The 17,804-nt window shown below is 43.3% G+C and overlaps 2 protein-coding genes across 2 annotated transcripts; one reads left to right on the plus strand and one right to left on the minus strand.

The window, feature by feature from the left end:
• The first annotated feature begins 418 nt into the window (after nucleotides 1–418).
• On the plus strand, nucleotides 419–10,118 carry prpf38a (pre-mRNA processing factor 38A). The gene is made up of 10 exons (XM_036131970.1): nucleotides 419–632; nucleotides 1,519–1,678; nucleotides 2,155–2,276; nucleotides 3,158–3,243; nucleotides 3,351–3,461; nucleotides 3,662–3,768; nucleotides 3,863–3,889; nucleotides 3,969–4,060; nucleotides 8,916–8,964; nucleotides 9,795–10,118. Exons 1-10 carry the CDS (start codon nucleotides 503–505, stop codon nucleotides 9,838–9,840), a joined length of 930 nt encoding a protein of 309 aa, XP_035987863.1. The 5' UTR covers nucleotides 419–502; the 3' UTR covers nucleotides 9,841–10,118.
• Nucleotides 10,119–12,295: 2,177 nt separating this feature from the next.
• LOC105921112 (interferon-induced protein with tetratricopeptide repeats 1) lies at nucleotides 12,296–16,237 on the minus strand. The gene is made up of 2 exons (XM_012856806.3): nucleotides 16,146–16,237; nucleotides 12,296–13,874 (listed from the first exon to the last, which is right to left on the minus strand). The coding sequence occupies exons 1-2, from the start codon at nucleotides 16,148–16,150 to the stop codon at nucleotides 12,581–12,583; spliced, it is 1,299 nt and encodes a 432-aa protein (XP_012712260.3). The 5' UTR covers nucleotides 16,151–16,237; the 3' UTR covers nucleotides 12,296–12,580.
• Between the last annotated feature and the right edge of the window lie 1,567 nt (nucleotides 16,238–17,804).

The following is a 17,804-nucleotide window of genomic DNA, read 5'->3' on the forward strand; positions in this document are numbered from 1 at the left end:
TGGTATTGTCTTTATATTTATATACATAATATTTAGCATTTTCAGCTTACGCTGTTTGCACTAAATTACTGCAAAGCAACGAAAATAACTGCCAAGAGCGAAAAGAACTTAGATTAAAAATAATAAAACAATGTAGGAATAAAATAGGAACTAACTTGAACATTTTTATAAATGTCCTGTTTTCATAAACTGTAAGCTTAAAATTTTCATAATTATCCATAACAAAAGATGAAAAACATCCGTATGTGTGTAATTAATCCATATAAGGCGTTTTACTGAAATAAATAAACCTTTCAATAATCTTAATTTATTGACTGTAAATGCAGAAAAAATGATTTGAATCAACGAGCATTTTCCAGTGAAACAGTGACTCCTGCTGGTCAGGACGGATGTGACGCTTCTTTTCTTCCTGACAGCTGAACCGGAAGTGTTTCTGGGCCTTTTCCGCTGTTAGCTCCCGGTGCCTCGCTGGTCGCTACATGCTAACAGAGTTGTTTCTCCAATGGCAAACAGAACCGTTAAAGATGCAAACAGCATCCACGGAACCAACCCGCAGTACCTGGTGGAGAAAATCATCCGGACCCGAATCTATGAGTCCAAATACTGGAAGGAGGAATGTTTCGGTCTGACCGGTAAGTGTTAGCACGTTAGCACGTTAGCATGTTAGCTTCCTGAAAGCTAATTTCAGCGCGATAACAGAAACGTTTTTACGGCCATAGGGCTGTTTCTCAATGATAATCTGTCTAAAATACAGCTAATATCACGGCAATATAGATGCTGTTCTAATCATTGTTTCTGTAAAATGTTTGTTCTAAAGTTAATTAATATTATACTCTGTTGTGTCTTACGTTGATTAAATTCTTGATACTTGCAGGATGTGATCTAATCTAGTTCAGCGCAATCAATCCTTAAGTTATGTGCTTTTTGGGGAAATTGGCGACAATAAAGTGAAAATAATCAGAAACTTGACTGAAACTGGGAGAAAACAAACAGCTAAAGTCAATCTGTGGAACAAAGTCTGTTAGGAAAAGTGTTCAGAGAGCAATACGAGCTTTTTAATTTCTACCAAGATCAGGTAGATACTTTAAATCTGTCGTCCTGTGGTCGTTTATGGCTCAGTTAGAATTAAGAAACAGTTAAATCAGTGACCCCAAAAGTACATTTGTTCCGATAACGTCTTAAAGCTTTAAACACATTTTCTAAGATTAATTTATGAACAAGATCACTTATCATGGTAAAAAATTGGCGGTCTTAAAGCGTTTGAAACCCTTGAACACTAATCTTTATTTATTCTGTAATTATTGTTGTTCTGTTGCTCCTCATCTTTTCTTCTCCAAGTCACAAATATTGTTTATCATAGAGACGTGAGCAGTCAGCGCGTTTTGGCTGATTTCTTTGTTTCTTAGCAGTTATTTGTTCATATCAGAGGTTTTGTTTCTAGAGTCTGAGCATCCCGTTTGTGTTGGTCTCTCCATCAACTGTGTGTGTGTGTGTGTGTGTGTGTGTGTGTGTTGGCAGCTGAGCTGGTGGTGGACAAAGCCATGGAGCTGAAGTTCGTCGGCGGGGTTTTCGGCGGGAACATCAAGCCGACGCCGTTCCTCTGCCTCACGCTGAAGATGCTTCAGATCCAGCCGGAGAAAGACATCATCGTGGAGTTCATCAAAAACGAGGATTTTAAGTTGGTTCTTTTCTAACATTTAGTCTTTTCCACACATTATTTCAGCAGATGTTGAACATCTGGATCCTGTCCCAGCTGTGGTTTAGGTTTAACCGCTTTGGAAGAATAAAAGAATCGTGGATCCCGAGAGAAGTGGAAATCATTTCTTCTGATCAAAGATCAAACTGTCTCCGTGCTGCTCAGGTTCTGCAGAACGGAACCATTAAGGAACTCAAAATATAGATGGAAAAAAAAAGAAACTAAACTTTAAAAACAAAAAATGCTGTTTTTAACCTGTTTTTGTTGTTAAAATAACGCCCTGCCCACCCTGAGGCCTTTACTGTGAGGTAGAAGTGAAGAACACCAAGAGTTTTAGGCTCATTGTTGTTTCTGTGGCTGTTTCTCATTATTTAGACCTGCTGGTGATGCATGAAAGAGCTCAGAAGGTGGAGATATGTTTATCTTTCTGACAGTTTCCTCCTCACCTGCTTCCTCAGGTACGTGCGCCTGCTGGGAGCGATGTACATGAGGCTGACCGGCACCGCCGTGGACTGCTACAAGTACCTGGAGCCGCTCTACAACGACTACAGGAAGATCAAGAGTCAGAACAGGAACGGAGGTGAGTCCGGGAAGAAAGAACCTGGAAAACCCAAAAGATTCTTTAGTTTTAAACCAAGTTTTATCAGATGTTTGTTGAACTCCACTTCAGTGGAAGTAGAGCTGAAACTAACCGACAGAATAAAAGATGTTCTAGTTGCTAGAAGTCTAATAAATCCTTTATTTTAATATTAAAAATAAAAGTTAAATATTGTCTAAAAAACTAAAACCCTTCATTTCAGTCGTGGGTTCCTCTGTAAGGCGAAACAAGAATCTGTTTCCATTAAAACTTTTATTTAAAATTCCACAAATTGAAGCGTCATGGCAGGTTTTAGCTCTAAGCTGGTTCCCACCTGGGCAGGTAAACGCGAGCAAAGCTTTAAGTCCGTCTAGAGGAATTAATGTTGCCTCGTTAAATTAATAATTTATTCAGTAACTGGTTTGTTGTGAGATCGTCTGCTTCAAACCATTTTCATCCGCATCTCAACGTTTTCTGCTCAGCTTTGCTTAAAAGACGATCGTTGCTACGATCCGCAGCTTAAAGTCAGCAGAGAAACTCAGAGGCTGAGATAATCGGCCAGACACGTATCAGAACCGCCAGTCAGAGGAAGACATGGCGGACCGGACCGAGCCGGGTCCAACCCAGACGGATCCAGAACGTTTGGATCCTCACAGGAACCGCCGTCGACCACGTGGATTCTGGGTAGAAACGGCGTTCTGCCTCTGACTGCGCTTGGCTGCTGGTTCTGGTCGGAGCGTCTGGGTCGGCAGGCGGCTCCTGGGTCCACATCCCGCCCGGCAGCTGGATCAGAACCACAAACAGCTGGATCAGAACCGGACGGGAATGACTCTGACCCGTGTTTCACGTCTGATGAGGCGGTTCTGGTTCTTCTCTCCCTCCAGAGTTCGAGCTGATGCACGTGGACGAGTTCATCGACGAGCTTCTTCACGCAGAGAGAGTCTGTGACATCATCCTGCCGCGCCTTCAGGTCAGTTCAGAACCCAAACCCACCGTTCTGGTTCTGGTTCTGGTTCTGGTTCTGGTTCTGGTTCCTGATGCAGAAATGTTCTGACGCGGTCTCGTCTCGCGCCTCAGAAGAGACAGGTCCTGGAGGAGGCCGAGATGTTGGACCCCCGGATCAGCGCTCTGGAGGAGGACCTGGACGAAGTGGAGAGCAGCGAGGATGAAGATGAAGAAGAGGAGAAGGTGCCGCCTGCGCAGTTTAAATCTTCTACGATGATTTTCTGTCTTTGCAGCTTCCTGCTGTTTATGTTTCAGCTCTTTAAAGCGTGTTTGCACCTTTAATCGTGACGCTTGACGTCGTTTAATCAGCCAGACGTTAGCGGCTCGTTTCCTCGCTGCCGTTTGTCCCTTCAGACGTTTTCTGACGTTTTCTCTGATGGCAGTTCGAGCGGCTGCCCAGCCCTGAACCCCACAGGCGCAGCCACCGGGACAGCGACCGGCCTCGCCGCTCCCCGTCGCCTCGTTACCGACGCAGCCGCTCTCCTCGCCGGTTTGTGCTCCTCTTTTAGTTTTTTACGTAATCAGAAGTGAACTGGTTCTGGTTCTGGCAGCAGAGATAAACCGCGCTGCTGTTTGCCTTTCAGGAGGAGCAGATCTCCCAAGAGGCGAAGGTGAGACTCGTGAGCGCCGTCGGCCGCGGCTTAGACGGCGCCGCTGGACTCTAAACGTGTTTTTGTTTTGTCTGAACAGCCCGTCGCCCCGCAGAGAGCGCCACCGCAGCAAGAGCCCCCGGCGGCACCGCAGCCGCTCCAGAGACAGGCGGCACCGCTCCAAATCACCCGGTAGGTTCTGCAGAGACCAGCGCAGCCTTTACCAGTGGAGGTCTGGACTTTGACTAGGCCATTGCTGCTCCGTGCTGCTGTGTCTGGGATCGTTGTTCTGTTGATGACCCAGTTTGGGCCTCACATCTGACTCTGGCTGCAGCTGTTGAGCGCTAAGCCTGGAGCTGACGTGGCGACCAGAAACAGGAAGCTGTGGGGACACGTTGTCCTCCGTGGGGACACGTTGTCCTCCGTGGGGACATGTTGTCCTCTGCAGGTTAGATACCGACTGGACCAGAGGTCAGTCCCTCGGCTGCAGCTAGGGCTGAACAATTAATCGCATTTTCAATATAATCGCAATTTAAAAAAACGCAATTTCCAAATCGCAGAGTCTGCAATTTTTGGCTATGTAACAATCAGGGAATTAGACACGTCCATTAGTAAAATGTTTAAAGTGGGTTTGCCTCCACATGGAAGGGAAGACAGTTGCAGCAGTGAGATAATCTAATTTTATTACTTGTTTTAGAGTTTATATAATCATACATAGCATTAAGTACAGATCAATCAGTTTAATACATAGAATTGCTTGTTGGTTGCACTTTATGTTCAACAAGGATTGATGTCTAAAACAATGGGGTACCGCGCGCGAGCTATTTTTAGAAACACAACGTCACGATGACGTCACATCTCGTGGTACGCAGTGGGGCAAACTCCGGAAACCTGCCGCTGCTTTGCTTTAAAAGAGACATGCGTTAGCCTAGGTTTTACTCGGTAAACGACTGCTTTTTCCAAATCTAAGACCATGGTTTTTAAACATTGTTGCTATGGAACGTGCAACAGCGACTCGAGTTACGCTGATCGGCCGCATATGAAGGATGTTTTCTTCAAGACTGCCAAGGAGAAATGTGTGCGCTGGGTTCACCGGGGCGGTCGGCCTACACAACAGTTCAACCCGGAAAAAGTTACCAAATTCACGTACATATGTAGCAAGCATTTTGTCGGAGGAAAGGGCCCAACCGAAGAACATCCTGACCCAATTCCAGCGACATCAAGTCAAGGTAAGAGTATTTTGGTGGCCGACATGTTAATAAAGTAGCGCCTGCTACTATGACAGCATATAGGCTATCATGGTAGCAGGCGCTAACATGATAGCCTGCTACCAGGATAGCTTACTCAAAAACATTTCAAATGAGACAAACATTAAACATATACCCATTCCTGGACGGTGATTGCAAACAACAACAACAACAAAAAAAAAAAACGGCCGACGCTGCCATGATCGCCGCGCAGGAAAAAAAAAACAAAGCTTACCGTTCGATCAACTCGGCCAGTTTTCCAGTCTTTTTAAACCCTCGAACCTCAAGCCATCGTTTGAGCTGAAGGTTGGTGTGTTCTTCGACAGTTCGACCAGTAATCCGTGTGCCTGGGACATCGTCTTGGGAAAGTTTAACGGCTGTAAAGTCGGTCATATCGCTGTTTCTGTTGCGCGTGTAATAGCTGGGTTATCCGTGCTTTCTCTCCTGTATGCCCTACCTAAGCGGCAAAAGGGGCGTTGCTCTTGAGACGGTGACGTCACGTGTGCGGTACCCCATTAAAAGCTGTTCTCTTGAACAATATTCTGATTAATAAAAACATTAAAAGTTCTTGTTTAAAATAGTCCTTGTTTACAAACATATTTATTTAGACGCCATTTTTGTTGCTTGTGGTTAATGCGGAGAAAAGTCAAAATTACAATTTTGGTTGAAATACATCGTAGTCAGAACGCAATAATTTCTGCTCTGAGTTTAGATGCTGCGGGTCTTTTAGCAACTAATCTGCACAGCGAGGAAACAAAATGATGTTTTGTTTGTATATGTTTAAAAAGACATGATAAATTAAACTGGGGGGAAAAAAATCGCATTAAATCACAATATTAAGAAAAAAAATCGCAATTAGATTATTTTCCAAAATCGTCCAGCCCTAGCTGCAGCCCAACCAGGCCGGCTCTGACCGGGACCAGAACAACATAATCTGCCCTGCATGGCCAATAAAAAGGTCACATACACCAACGTTAGATCAGACCGCCTTTAGCTCTGATCACGGCTCACATTCACTGTGGCATCGTCTCCATAAGCTGATAACCAGCTGATGAATCCTGAAGGCCGAGCCATCAGGGAACATCCACGGCGTGGATTAGCTGGTCGTTCAGCGTACTCAGCAGTCAGCTGGTACTGTAGGCACTGGGCGTCATGGCTGCATCGCTTCCAGCCACGTTTCTTCCTGTAGGACGATGCGTCCTCACGACCCTTCCAGGTTCTAACGAACGGTTCAAAGCCCAGTGTTGGTAGTTTGTCCTCAGATGTTTGTCTGCTTGATGCGCACCAACCATGTGAACCTTCTGAAACAGACCGACATCTTTTCCTCAGAAAGTGTCGTTCCACATGGTTGTTTAAGAAATGAGGAGCAACTCATTACACCAGTTAAGATTAAAGAACTTGTTTCCAGCTGAAACATAATCGCCCAGCAGTAATTATCCAATGGGAGGCTCAGGCATATCTGCTTAGTTAATGCCAGGTGGAGACTTTCTTTGGCCCGACAGTGTCTAAGGCTCCATCAGAATACCCTGAATAACATCTCCTACCTCCTACCTCCTACCTCCTAGCTCCTGCTCCTAGCTCCTACCTCCTAGCTTCTGTTCCTTTTCCTAGCTCCTACCTCCTTTCTCCTTCTGCTCCTTGACCTTTCCTAGGTCAGCAGAACTCCTTCAGGGAGGAAAGGAGCTTCAGCTGCTGAGCTGATTCCAGACTTTAACTCTGACGTCATTAGTGACGGAAACATGGAGGTTGGAGTCAGAAACATGGAGGATGGAGTCAGAAACATGGAGGATGGAGTCAGAGACATGGAGGATGGAGTCAGAGAAATGGAGGATGGAGTCAGAGAAATGGAGGATGGAGTCAGAGAAATGGAGGATGGAGTCAGAAACACGGAGGATGGAGTCAGAGACATGGAGGATGGAGTCAGAAACATGGAGGATGGAGTCAGAAACACGGAGGATGGAGTCAGAGACATGGAGGATGGAGTCAGAAACATGGAGGATGGAGTCAGAGACACGGAGGATGGAGTCAGAGACACGGAGGATGGAGTCAGAAACACGGAGGATGGAGTCAGAGACATGGAGGATGGAGTCAGAGACATGGAGGATGGAGTCAGAAACATGGAGGATGGAGTCAGAAACATGGAGGATGGAGTCAGAGACACGGAGGATGGAGTCAGAGAAATGGAGGATGGAGTCAGAAACACGGAGGATGGAGTCAGAGACACGGAGGATGGAGTCAGAGACACGGAGGATGGAGTCAGAAACATGGAGGATGGAGTCAGAGACATGGAGGATGGAGTCAGAGACACGGAGGATGGAGTCAGAGAAATGGAGGATGGAGTCAGAAACACGGAGGATGGAGTCAGAAACACGGAGGATGGAGTCAGAGACACGGAGGATGGAGTCAGAGAAATGGAGGATGGAGTCAGAGAAATGGAGGATGGAGTCAGAGACACGGAGGATGGAGTCAGAGACACGGAGGATGGAGTCAGAGAAATGGAGGATGGAGTCAGAGAAATGGAGGATGGAGTCAGAGAAATGGAGGATGGAGTCAGAAACACGGAGGATGGAGTCAGAAACACGGAGGATGGAGTCAGAAACACGGAGGATGGAGTCAGAGACACGGAGGATGGAGTCAGAAACACGGAGGATGGAGTCAGAAACACGGAGGATGGAGTCAGAGACACGGAGGATGGAGTCAGAGACATGGAGGATGGAGTCAGAAACACGGAGGATGGAGTCAGAAACACGGAGGATGGAGTCAGAGAAATGGAGGATGGAGTCAGAGAAATGGAGGATGGAGTCAGAGAAATGGAGGATGGAGTCAGAGAAATGGAGGATGGAGTCAGAAACACGGAGGATGGAGTCAGAGACACGGAGGATGGAGTCAGAGACACGGAGGATGGAGTCAGAGAAATGGAGGATGGAGTCAGAGAAATGGAGGATGGAGTCAGAGAAATGGAGGATGGAGTCAGAAACACGGAGGATGGAGTCAGAAACACGGAGGATGGAGTCAGAAACACGGAGGATGGAGTCAGAAACACGGAGGATGGAGTCAGAGACATGGAGGATGGAGTCAGAGACATGGAGGATGGAGTCAGAAACATGGAGGATGGAGTCAGAGACATGGAGGATGGAGTCAGAGACATGGAGGATGGAGTCAGAAACATGGAGGATGGAGTCAGAAAGATGGAGGATGGAGTCAGAAAGATGGAGGATGGAGTCAGAGACACGGAGGATGGAGTCAGATCCTACAGCCGTCTGGACATGAACTACAGAGAGACGCTCTCTGCTTTACGCACGTTTTAGTGGATTTCTATGAGGGGCTGTACTGATATGTCATGTCCCACAAAGGATTGTGGGATACCTAAAGGGTTCTTAGCGCCGGTAAGGACGTTGTGAGGTTCCTAGGCTAAAGGAGCATCCAGGCTCCTTTTCCTGCCTCCTTCCTCACTATTCAGACTCTGACACATTTCTGCTGCGGCTGAAGAGTCCAGACCCACTAAGGTGATTCAGATGGAGCCTGTGTCCATGTGGGATTTGTTTGGTCATGTGACCGTGATGCAGCACGGGATTGGCTGTTGTTTCATCGTCCTATCGGTCATTTCTGAGCTTCTGACCGTGGGCTGAACCTGCTGGAAGGTCTCAGCTGCTCAGATGTTCTCCTGAGATCATCTTCCATTTGGTTCTGTGCTAAAACATTAAAATCTGCTGCTAAGCTTCAGCTTTAAAGGTCTCATGGTTTGAATCCAGACGTTGACCATTAATATTTGTATATTTCTGACTCTGGTTGCTCATCAGGTCACCACAGAAGCCACAGGCATCGCAGCCACTCCAAGACTCCAGAGAGGTGAGTCTCTGCTGCTCGGCACCAACACAGCTGATCTGATCCTGCAGATTTATCTGGTACCAGAACCTTCATGGTTAAAATCATCCCAGTAATTCCTCTTTTCTGTAATGTCAGCCTAAATTAACGCTGCTGCACATCTTCACTGTATTCAGCCGTTTTCCTGCTGGTTAAAAAGGTTTAAACCACCAATGCTGGTTAAATGTTTAGCAGATTTATTTTTTTTTTTTTTATTATGTAATTGGGTGTTTTTGCTGTATTTGTGTAGATTTTTATCCACTAATGTGTCCAGAGGATAAAAAGTAACCGAACCTCTAGTTACAGATTATTACAGCTCATAAAACAGTTTTTAACACTTTCTGGTTTAGCAGGTTTACATTTATTTACATTAAACCAGTAAAATCCTGTTTATGTAACAAACATAATGTTTAAGGCGTTATTTGAGGAGATGTTATAAAGGCATATGAGCAATAATAATCAGCTGTTACTGCGGTTATGACAGATTATAAATGACTAGTTATACGCTGCTAATATTAAGAATACTGACACGTTAGGTAATTAGGAGTGAAATTACTGATTCTTGTCTACACTGTAAATGGAAAAGGTGCTTTACCAGTTATAGATCTGATAAATTAATTTAATGTGGAGGTAATTTGTTGTAATAAAGCTGAAATGTAAATGACCAGGAAAGGATGGTAACGGGTCTGTTAAAACAAATTTATGCTTCTTCTTCTCACTTTAAACCTGTAAATATTCTTCTAGTTGATTGTTCTTTTCTTTTTGTTAAAAAAAATCGACTTAACGTTCTTGGTTCTGTTTGCTTTCATCCTCAGGAGTTCAAAGAAGAGCCACAAGAAAAGCCGGAGAGGAAACAACTGACCTGCTGTGTTTTAAACTCTTTTTTTTATTTCCTAATTTGTCTAATTTGTTAAAATTTCTACTTGAAGTGTTTTTTTGTTTCCAACAGTTTCTGGTTCTGATGTCTGGGTCGCTGATGGTTCTGTTTCCTTTTTTTACCTCAGTCTGGAGGTCAGAACCAACCAAACGATGTTCTCCTGTCGCTTTCAGTCGTCTCTGATGAATCTGAGTGTAAATAGAGAAAATGTTGTTTTTCGTACGTAGAAAATGTCCCAGAAATAAAACCGTTGATACCAGAATGTTTTTGTCTTTGACTTAATCTGAAGTTTGATGACTAAAATACGACCAGCGTTGGTTCTGCTCCTTATTTCAGTAAAGGCGGAGCTTCTGTTAATAAAGATAATCTGAATTTCTTCCGTTTTTAAGCTTTTTATTCATGAATGTCAGATTTAATTTAGTGCATTTCTCCTGGAAAAAAAATTTTGCAACTTGATTTGTTTTTTCATCCAAACTTTTATTTTAATCTTGTTGAGCAGATTGATTAAATGCAGAAGCTTTAGCATCTTAGTTTGTGTTTTTACGTTTCTAGTTGTAAATTTTTAAGAGCGTCACGTCTGTTCAGGACCCAGAACCCGGAGCTCCGGTTCGGCTGCAGAACCGACGCTTCAGCGCCTTTAGGCGTACCCAGCAGCCACCTGGGCTACCTTCTGCTGCTGTGACTTCATGGTGCCGCCGGTGCAGAGCTTGGTCAACGAGAACAGCTGCTGGGTGAGATTGCTGATGAAGAGAGAAGGTAGAGAGAAGAATGCCTGAGAGTCCTTCCTGTCCAAGAAACCCGTAGAGAACCGGCTGAGATTCTGCAGGAAGTCCATGGATGGACGGCAGGGGACGGGTCCAATGTCTGACCCGACCGCTTTACAGCTAAAACTACAAAACGTCTAAAATTTGGAATATCGAGAAAAAGCAAAATATTTTATGTCCCTCAGAATGAAACTTGTCTTCCTTCAGACTCTGAGGCCTTGATATTCAAAATAATTGCAAACTTTACTCCCATTTAAAAGCCTGACTTGAGCAGCAGTCTGGTTCTGGTTCTGGTTCTCCTCAGCCCAGGTACGACCCCAGGTGTAGGAGCTTCACACGTCCTCAGTCCACTCCTGGTCCAGATTCTGCTTGATGATCATCTCAAAGCTGCAGTTCTCTACTTCTCCCACACTTCTTCCTTCCACTCAACTTTCTATGACCGGGCCTGGATCCAGAACTCTGTCTTCCCCTCCTGGAGGGAGTCCAGGTCCGTCTCCTGGACCTCTAGTACCGCCTGCCGACCCGACTGAGACCATCTACAGAACACGTGTCAAACCCAATCCGGCCCATCAAGGCCGTTTCTCCGGCCCTCCAGAGCCAAAAGCCACATCATATCATAAAGTAGAGACATAAATCATTTAAGAGTTTATAAAGTGGCTAAAACTGAGCCTCCTGTAGTGAATGTTGATTATTTTAACAGTGTAGTAACAGCATCCTGCCACTAGATGTCAGCTTTTCCCACAACACATTAAAACAATCCAGAAAGAGAAGAAGTGATGCAGACTGAAGAGTTTAAAGTGTAACTCAGCCCAATATCAACTTTTTCTGCAGATAGACTATAACTGGGCCTAAGGTGCTACTTTTATGTTACTGTGAATGTTTTAAATTTTTATGTGAACTGGAATTAAATTCTGAAATCTAAAGTATCATCTATGCAGGAGCAGCAGGCCCTTTAAATGACTCCATGATGCCAAAGCGGCCCCATGTAGAAATGAGTCTGACTCTCTGGTCTAGAGGCTCAGGGAAGCTCAGCAGGCGACTGGAGGTGATCAGCTGCTCAGGAGACACCAGGAGTCTCCAGGTGAGACGCTGACGTTTGGGTTTTCATTCCCAGAACCACCAGAACCATCAGAACCACCAGGATAAAGGCAGGAAATGTTCCTCTCTGTGATGAATCTGTTTAACATACAAGCTTCTCCTCCTGGGACGAGGGACAACAAGTATCAAACTTTTTTTGATGCTCTTGCACATTAAATCGTAATTTCCGTCCCTTCATCGATGAAAACCCAACCACTGGTTGTTTTTATGCACTAATGCACTGCAGACTAATAGTTTTGGTCTCACTGCTGCTGATGTCCAAGCCACAGAAAGTAGTCAGGAAGTCAGGTTGATGGAGAAAACACCTGATTAATCCCAACTAATGTCATCAAAGTTGTACTAATATATACCTGTATGTTTGCTGAACAGCCTGTGGGCCTCATAAACACCTGAACCTGCAGGTAAGTTCAATGATTATTAGAGTCAAAGTGATGCTTGGTGAAATCTGACCTGCAGCCAGCTGATAAACCATTAAAATGAAAATAAAAATGGTTTTTATGTTGATTTATTTGAAAATAAACCTGGGTACATTATGTTTTTGTTATAAAAGCTGTGAAACACGCTCTGATTGGCTGGGAATGTTTAGTATTGTGTTTATTTAATACTTCAGCAAAGCCAGAGAACTGACAATTACACAAAGAAACAATGAAGCAATACATTTAGAGTCATTTCTGAAAAATACTGACAACTGATTGAGATTCCTTAAATCTTTTTATGATATTTTACTGTTTACACCAGAATAAAAACCAGAAGTTAGAAATATAAATGAAATGTGAACTAGACAGATGAGCAGATGTTATCTTGTGTTTAATCGGACGTCTCCGTCCCTTTAAACGGTGGAGACGATCTTTGGATCTGGAGTTCACACAGTCTGGACTCCTTCCAGGTTTTCCAGGAACTCCTGGATTTGCCGGCACATTCTGGACCTGCCGCGGTCCCGGATCCTCTCCAGCGTCTTGATGCTGTTCATCCGGCTGAAGCAATCCCGGTTTATGGCGGCGGCCTTCATGTGGTACCGGATGGACTCGTCCCACTGCTTTCGGTCGAAGTTGAGGTACTTGGCGTAGCCGTTGTAGATGATCTGCTGGTCTGCAGGATCCACAGGCCTCTGCAGCAGATCCCTGAAGATCTGGTCTGGTCTCTTCAGTCCCCGTCCGGACTTGGCCCAGACGCTCGCGAGGTCCACCTCCTTTGGTAGAGAAGACCCGGGGTAGAGGGCGATGACGTCCTCCAGCAGGCTGATCGCCCGGTCATACGTGCTCTGATTCAGGCGTCCATCCCTGGAGAAAACGATCTTCCATTTGTAGCAGAGAGCGGCGCACCTCTTCAGGTAGCGGGACTCCGGGGCCGTCCTCAGGGCCCGCTCCGCCACGTCGATCGCCTCGTCGTAGGAGTCGGTCTGTCTGTAGATCCTCAGCAGCGGCTTGATGCCGCTGTAGCTGCTGACGGGATCCAGTAGGATCTTCTCCGACAGCTCCCGGGCTTCATCTTCAACTCGCTCGCCTCTCTTGGCTCGTTGTTTCAGGTCGACAGCGGCCAGGTACGAGTTTTCTGGATCCTCTGCTCTGGCAACTCTCAGGTCCTCCAGGACGTCAGCGTCTGGGGGCACGTCTGAGTGTTTGATGGAGCTCAGCAGCCCGATCAGACGGCTGCTCTGCCACTCCACCACATCTGGCTGCATCTGGATGGCTCTCTGGAAGAGCTCTGCAGCCTGCTGCTCCTTCTCTTTGTCGAACTTCATCAGGGTCCAGGCCTTCTCAGCACACACCTCTGGGTGGAGCTCCTCCTTCTTCTTCTGTAGAGCATCCACCTTTGACAGGTAGTCCTGACTCTTCTCATCTTCACCCATCAGGTGGTGCAGCCAAGCCAGATTGCCAAAGTTCACCGTCAACCAGGGACCTTCATCAGCGTGTTTCTGCCGCTGGAAGGTCTCAGTGGCCTGGTTGAAGGAGCTCAGAGCCTCTTCAGGGGAGCCCAGCTGGTTCTGGATGAACCCCTGCAGGTTGTAAATGGGACCCAGCCAGAAGTTCCCCTCCTCGGTGCCGATGTCCTCCACCTTATCCTTGACACGGAGGATTTTGCTCCGGTTGGCATCCAGATTCCAGGTGAAGTGGCACTGCAGGGCCTTCAGGCTGTTCTCCAGACTCTGAGCAGAACTGGTGGGAAAAAACACAAAAATAAACATTTAATTAAATATGAGCAGCAGTAGAGATCAAACGTGATGGATGGAGAAAAAGCAGGAAGGATTCAATGGTGTTGGATATCAGACTCAGACATACTTTAATAATCGCAGGGGAAAATTACTTTTGTTACATGCTCCAGAATACACACATTGTTATATACGCATTTACATCATTCCACACAAGGTAAAATGATATATAGATATATATAGTCAATATAATATAGTCAATATAATATATATATATATATATATATATATATATATATATATATATATATATATATATATATATATATATATGTAACCGGGTTCTGCTTCAGTCCACTGTACCGGGCTGGCCCAAGTAACCCCTCGACTCTGCGTTGTGTAGTTTTTTTTTAAATGAAGACGAGTTTCTGGGTTGTCAGGCAGTTTATTTCCTCTCGTGTAGCTTTCACAGACTGGCCGTAATTACAGCAAAACATTCATATTTTCAATGTACAATGAAGAATACAATAATAAATTATGTACCTGAATGGGAACATATCGGGGTTTGAATCAGTGCAACGGCTCAGCTTCACTCAGCACGCTACAACAGAGCGTTATGTTAGCTTTTAACTTAGCACACCAAGTGTTTTACAATATTAAGAAAACTAAAAGTACAGATGTTGGTGCCAGGCACACATCTAGTAACTAATCATTACAAATTACTTGTCTAATTTAGTAAAAAAATGATGTTTTATGATGTTGCTAACACTTTTTCTACTGTGTGCTGAAGAATGCAACTCACCTCTCGTGTAGCTTTCACAGACTGGCACTGACTACAGGGACCAGCAACATATAACCAACCACACAAAGAGGGGGGCGCTATTTCCCCATTGCACTGATACATAGAAAGCAAGTGGAATTCTACAACTTAAACCTAAACACTGTTACACTTATATATATATATATATATATATATATATATATATATATATATATATATATATATATATATATATATATATATATATATGTGTATGTATGTATGTATGTATGTATGTATGTATGTATGTATGTATGTATATATATATATATATATATATATATATATATATATATATATATATATATATATATATATATATATATATATATATATATGTATATATATATATATATATATATATATATATATATATGTTGTTTGTATATCTGGAGCGTGTAACGAAAATAATTTCCCTCTGGGATTAATAAAGTATTTCTGACTCTGATTCTGGGAAGAAGATGAAATGCAGCCTGAGGAAACACTCCCAGGCAGGAAGAGCCCAGGCTGGGATTCAAACCCAGGACCTTCTGGCTGCAGGACAGCCTGCTTTATTTAATTACATCTTCTGGCTTTCGTTTTATCATCAAAGTTAAAAATTGTTAATCCTGCCTTTAAGTCTCATGTTTGCTCCTTACATCCAGATTTATTGGTTGTAGTCTAAGTTCCAGCTGTGATGTTTATATCTGCTGCTCCTGGATCTTCTGTGAGAACTTCTAACCGTCTCTGATTTATTGAGTTTCACTTCCTTCACTTGCTCCGTAGTCTTCGTTTCCCCACGCCACGCCTTCCTTCACTCTCTATTCTCCACGTGTTCCTACAAATTTATTCCCGGCCTAACACTTTATTTTTCTAGCCACTCCTTGAGTCATGAAAATGTACTAAAAGAATATTTAGAATAATCCAAACTTTAAACAGCGGGTGAAGCAGGAGCCTAGTCTGCCTACATCTACTTCAGAGCAGCCTGCAGGGAGCATGTCTGTTGTTCTGCGTTGACTTATTGACCGTTTTCCAACTTTTAATCATATTTTATGAGCACAGTTCAGTTATAGTGGCTTCATTTTAAATCCATCCATCCATCCATTTTCTGATCCGCTTTGTCCCTCATGGGGTCGCGGGGTGCTGGTGGCTATCTCCAGCGTACTTCATTTTAAATCATTGATCAAATTACATGAAACATGCTGACTCAACGTTCCACGTCTTAGTAACAAAGAATGCTGCTCGAAAAGGTTTTAGTTGATCTACATGCACTTTTACGTCACAAGGGTTAAACATCGTTATTATCATTATTATTGTTTTATTAACGCCTCATATTAAAAGTTCAGAAGTCAGCTTCGAAGCTGCTGCTGGAGCAGCTTTTATGATAATTTTCCAAGATTTCTTGGTAATTTACCACTATCTTAAAAAAGAAGAAATAAAGCGTTAAATTATGGCTAAGCTCATAACTGCATCGCTCACCTCATCTTCCAGCTGTTTCCCGTAAATATGAAGGTTTTTGTCGCTTCTGGGGTTTTTCTTCCAGCGTCTCTGATGGTCTGTGAGAGGCGCAGGCGCAGAATGATCGCCGGAGCTCGCGCAGAGTTTTATAAACCGCTCGATGTCGCTCAGCGACGCGCGAGCGACGAGGCGTCAAACGCGTCAGAGCGCGTCAGAGCGACGTCGCTTGGCTCAACTTTAACTTTCGTTTTCCGGGGAATGGGAACTCAGCGCTGAAACGAAAGAAAGGAAAACCTGATTGGCCAATAAAATAAAAAACGCCTTAAACTGCTTCTTGGCTTCGTTTTTTAGATTAGACGATGCGATGATTGTTTCAATGTGGACATTTCTACCGAATCGGTGCAAACTGCTGTCTCCAAATTAAAAAACAAACACATTTAAAACACATTTAAGTATGCAAATTTGAATGTCTACTAAGATCCTGCGATGTTCTATTGAAACCCAAAAAGATACTTAAGATATCAATATGCTTAGTATATATATATATATATATATATATATATATATATATATATATATATATATATATATATATATATATATATATATATATATATATATATATATATATAAAAAATCATCATTTACAGGGTTTACTTTGTGAGGTGGCTGTCCCCAACCCCAAATTATTAAATTACAATTAATAAAAATGACAGTGAAATGATTTCTGTCGTCTTTAAAAGGGTATTTTTGGTTTATTTGAAAGTGAAGTGTCAAAAAAGATTTTTTTTATAAATCATGAAAATATATGTAAAAAAAAAACCTTCCGACACATTGTAGGTTTTAGTCGGCTAGGACTGATTTAAGCCACAACTGTATTTTAATTTTATTATTATTTTTAGGATGTATCCTTTGTGCCTCTCATGCTTTGGCTGTATGGTGAGTAGCTCATCATTTTGCATCAAATTAAAGAAAATACAAGTCTGTGAGCTACAAAGACAAACCTTCATTCAGAATATCTACTGAGGAAATAATAACTTGTCTCTACAACGAGAAAAACGTGTTTGTGACTGAAAACCACACGTCTAAACACGTTGAAACATTTCCAGGTGGAGATGAAACTAGTGGGACGTCAGCAGGAAGAAGGGAACAAAGGAGGTTTGTGTCTGACACCATGTCAGAAACTGATGCTGGACTTCCTCAGCTGAAGCTGGTTAATAGTTTCTCTCTCAGGAGTGACACATATTTGCTTTTTCAGCTCGCAGACTTGTATTTTTCTTTAATTTGATGCATGAGTGTGTTGTGAAAAAGTAACGTCACATGTTTAGGAAATCTGCACTTCTGATCATGGAGATTTAGATTGTCTGAGGTTATTTTCAGCCTCAGTCTTTGACGTCACTTTTCACAGCTTTCATTCTTTCTCTGCATTTTTATCTTCTCTTTCATTTTCTTTAATTTTCTGTAATTGCTGATTGTTGTTCTTTAGTTCCCACACTAAAACTATTCAGTACCCAGTGAGGTGTAATCTGAAATTCAAGCACTTTTAGGTCATTTGAATATATTTAGTGTCAAATGTGTGCCTGATAAACATGCTTTGAGTTATTAGTTATTTTTATTAACGTAAAATAATAACAGTCTTATTCAGCCATGACAAATAAGATATTGTACTGAAACATGGGA

This window comes from Fundulus heteroclitus, unplaced genomic scaffold (genome assembly GCF_011125445.2).
Source record: "Fundulus heteroclitus isolate FHET01 unplaced genomic scaffold, MU-UCD_Fhet_4.1 scaffold_46, whole genome shotgun sequence".
NCBI lineage: Eukaryota > Metazoa > Chordata > Actinopteri > Cyprinodontiformes > Fundulidae > Fundulus > Fundulus heteroclitus.

Bases quoted from the DNA above. Each gene is read 5' to 3' on its own strand.
- prpf38a (XM_036131970.1), top strand. From the start codon at position 503: ATGGCAAACAGAACCGTTAAAGATGCAAACAGCATCCACGGAACCAAC. The intron at 1,679-2,154 runs GTTGGTTCTTTT...CTGCTTCCTCAG, and splicing joins ATCAAAAACGAGGATTTTAA to GTACGTGCGCCTGCTGGGAG. The intron at 2,277-3,157 runs GTGAGTCCGGGA...CTCTCCCTCCAG, and splicing joins GAGTCAGAACAGGAACGGAG to AGTTCGAGCTGATGCACGTG.